The sequence below is a fragment of the Frankliniella occidentalis genome, unplaced genomic scaffold (genome assembly GCF_000697945.3).
Source record: "Frankliniella occidentalis isolate FOCC.00 unplaced genomic scaffold, Focc_3.1 Scaffold23, whole genome shotgun sequence".
NCBI lineage: Eukaryota > Metazoa > Arthropoda > Insecta > Thysanoptera > Thripidae > Frankliniella > Frankliniella occidentalis.
The window spans coordinates 1467349-1471092 of NW_026267153.1; the positions used below are offsets into that span (position 1 = coordinate 1467349).

The following is a 3744-nucleotide window of genomic DNA, read 5'->3' on the forward strand; positions in this document are numbered from 1 at the left end:
GCGGAGTAGTGACACGGGCTACTTGGCGCGGTGGGAGAGTCCGCGTCCGCGCGAACCATCACTGTGAAAAATCCTGTGCCAAAGTAGAGAAAAAGGGCAACATTCCCGTACAGGGCGTGGTTCAGGAGGATGCACGGACTATATACCAGGTGACCGGGAGAATACGCGGCAGCTCGAAGGGTTGCCTATGCACTGGCTTGCAGGCGCCGAGGGCGAGGAGGCGGCCGGACGCCACCCCAGCCGAAAATTCCGGTTACGGTAACGGCTACGGTTACGGCTACGGTTACGACTACGGTTACGGTTACACTCGTAAATTGGACCCATTTCCGGTTACGGTTACGATTAAAGTTCCGGTTACGATTACGTTTACTGTTTCGGATATGATTACGGTTAGTCAGCCCGGTTACGGTGAGAACGTTCCGGTTACGGTGATGACGTATTAGCAGTAACTCAAAGCCCCTATGAGACCAAAACACATGTCGCCCATGTAAACTTTTGACACCGAGCACAATGGTGGTGTTTTCGTTGCGGTATCTTTAACAGTTCTCAAGATAGCCAGGGGTTGAAAAATCGACTCTTTCCAAACTCCACACATAGGTTTGACTTGTGTTTCCCTTACGTTACCCTTAACCGTTTCTCCCTGCAAAGCTTAATTTAAGCGCTACGACGTTTCAAAGTTTGATATTTTCCGGTTACGATCGTAATCGTTTCACATTACTCGTAACCGTAACTGCTGACCGTAACCGGGCTACGGTTACGGTCGTATTCGTAAGCTTACTCGTAACCGTAAGTGTAAACCGTAATCGAACTCCAGTTACGGTCGTAATCGTAAATTTTGACCGTAACCGTAGCAAATTACGGCCGTAATCGTAAATTCTAGCCGTAACCGTAACCGGAATTTTCGGCTGGGACGGTAGCAAGTACAGGATAACCGTGAAATGGGTTGACCAATAAAGTGGGTTACGGTCAAATTACTGTGCCATTTTTTGGACAGTGATGCGAGGATCGGCGAAGAACTCGGAACTTGGCAAACCAACACTCAAAATGTCAAGGGACCATTTTTATCCATTGCAAGATGAATATGTGATGAGCGCATCTTGCAAGATGCAATTTTGAATCTAGAGAAGTGACAATTTCGTATCTTCCGTTGGACAAATTTTTACTTTGTCCAACTGTAGACACAATATTGTCACCACTCTAGCTTGTCTCTTGACGTTTGGAGTAATACCATCCTCTTGAACTCGACTAAATAAAAAATTCACAAAATCTTCCTTTGGCGACTTTGCAGACCATTCTACTCGGGGACAGCGGCGTGGGCAAGACTTCCCTCCTCGTTCAATTCGACACGGGCAAGTTCAACACGGGGACCTTCTCAGCCACAGTCGGCATCGGCTTCACGGTAAGACATTTGGCCTCTGAAAGGCCCGTTCTACACAGTTTTGGACTGTGAACCATGAAACAACATAATACGAGATGGCTGATTAAACCCACGATCATTTGTAGTTAGTTGCACTAACTGTATCGCATGCAGACGTGCGGATGGGTTGCCTAGTCGCTCGGGGCCTTAAGGCGCCGTGGACAGCGACGAGAGGCAAACCCGCTCGGACGCCTCCATATGCGGTACAGTATAACTACAAAAAAGTACAGAAAAGCACGGGGTTAATCAATCACCTGATGTATTCAAAGTGCCACTGTTGTAATTATTTGTAATTATTTTCAACAGGTAAGAGCGCTGCTATCGCGACCACGCAGAGAAATTTTATGTAAACTATATTTTGCATAGCAAGGCAAAAAACCTGAGCATACATGTCCTTACGTAAAATTTAATCCATGAAAACATGATAGGGCCTACCATCACGATGAAAATGGTAAAATCGGGTAAAATATTACATATTCAAGTAAAATAAAACAAACAGAACTTGATTGTACGTTGTAATTTTACGTGTGATATATGCATGCTCTCGGATTTGCACATGAGCTATGTACAAATAATAGAGTACATAAAGAATCTGCAGTGTGCAGGCTTGCACAGTGTTCCTCCGCATCATCCCTCAGTCAGCGCGGAACTACCACACGGTGCGGGCCGCGCCGACAGCAGCACACATGACCCGCTCGCTGGAGGCGCACTAGAGAGGGAGTTAATTGAAAACTGAAAGAGCCGGAAAAGAGCAGACACTCGGACCGCGTGCGATTCCTTTTCTCTCTTTTTTTCTCCTGGTGTCATTCGATGCACACAGTATATACGCGGCGCGGGGTCTGCTGTCAGTGTGCGCAGCTGGCATGTGGCGGCGGCGCCCAGTCGGCACCCCGAGTGCGAAAACAGAGTCGTCGTTGTCGTCGTCTCGAGGACGAAAAACGAAGAAGAGAAAAAAATAAAATGAAATAAAATAATCCGCCGCGAGGGCGCGAGCGGGAAGTTTTTAATTAATCTGATGCCTCGTTACGAAGGCGCGGTGCGTCTGTGCCGCACAATGACGGCCTCGTTGAGCCCGGCGGGGCCCGCCCTCGCGCGCGCCCGCCCGAGGAGCGTGACGGATTCAGCCGGATCATCCCCTATTCCACCCCCACCCCTTGCTTCCGGTGCCGCGCCGCACCGCGCCTCGAGAAAAGAGAAAAAGTCCATAGCCTACATAACCCTCTGAGATTCATCACGCGTCAAATTAATTCACCAAAGTCCGACCTCCTTCCCGATCCAATAATTACCATTCCATGGCATTCAGTCGCATCTAGTAGTGTTTAGAGTGATTAAAATCACCACGCTGGTATATCTTTGTTATTGACATGCCCGAGCAACACGCATAATTATGCTGTGATCGAGTAAAAAAAAGTTTTCATTATTACTGGCGAGGAGATAATAACTTACTCGTAGGCTACGCCGACCCGCGAGTCATGTGTGATAGAGGGTAGCGTAAAAAAAAAAAGGATTTGAGATATTGAAATGGCGGGTATGCGGAAAAGTTGTCTTTTTAGATGTAGAATCCAGTGCAATTTTTTATTTTGAGATCGGACAATATTTTCCGATCGCGCAACGAGCTAAGTTATGCATCAGCTCTTATGGGGAAAATCGTCAAAAACCATGTAAAAATGAAAATTAAAAATTTAGGCTTTCTACGTGATGTTTTTTGAAAATCTGTTTTCAGAAATGCAATCTACTCCAAAAAAGGCATCCGGTGATGTATCACACTCACACTGAACCGCTCACTATTATATCAAGTGTGACACATCAGTGGATGCCTTTTATAGCGTAGATTGCATTTCTGAAAACAGATTTTCAAAAAACATTACATACAAAGCCCAAATTTTCGATTTTCATTTTTTCATGGTTTTGGACGATTTTCCAAAATTTGTCAAGCCATACAAACATTTATTGTTGAAAATCAGTCGTAATTTTACGACGAAATGTTATTGCAGACAGCAATCTAAGGTGTGTGGGTGGTTGGGGAACGGGTGGGGGGGTGTCCTTCGCCTCTCATCGACGGTGCATCGGTTTGAATAACATGTCGGTAAAATCACTGATCTATCCCGCTTTCCCCGAGTCCTTGACGCCCTTCCTCGCGTATATTTGCGGCGGGGTTTCCTTCTCTCTCTCTCTCTCTCTCTCTCTCTCTCTCTCTCTATCTATCTATCTATCTCTCTCTCTCTCGCTCTTTCTCGCTCTCTGCCACCCCACGCGCCGTGCGCTCCGGGCCCAGCCTCCCCCTCCCGGTGCGCGAGGCTCCGCTCCGCTCGGCGGCGCCCTCGCTC

The 3744-nt window shown here is 47.2% G+C and overlaps 1 protein-coding gene across 1 annotated transcript in view; it reads left to right on the plus strand.

Annotated features, from left to right (window-relative positions):
* LOC127748966 (ras-related protein Rab-26-like) overlaps nt 1-3052 on the plus strand; it is a 15948-nt gene extending 12896 nt beyond the window's left edge. The window contains exons 4-5 of the mRNA XM_052265050.1: nt 1289-1399; nt 1724-3052. Of these exons, the coding sequence (XP_052121010.1) occupies nt 1289-1399; nt 1724-1783 (171 nt within the window). The 3' untranslated portion in view covers nt 1784-3052. The remainder of the gene's footprint in view (nt 1-1288; nt 1400-1723) is intronic.
* The last annotated feature ends 692 nt before the right edge of the window (nt 3053-3744 follow it).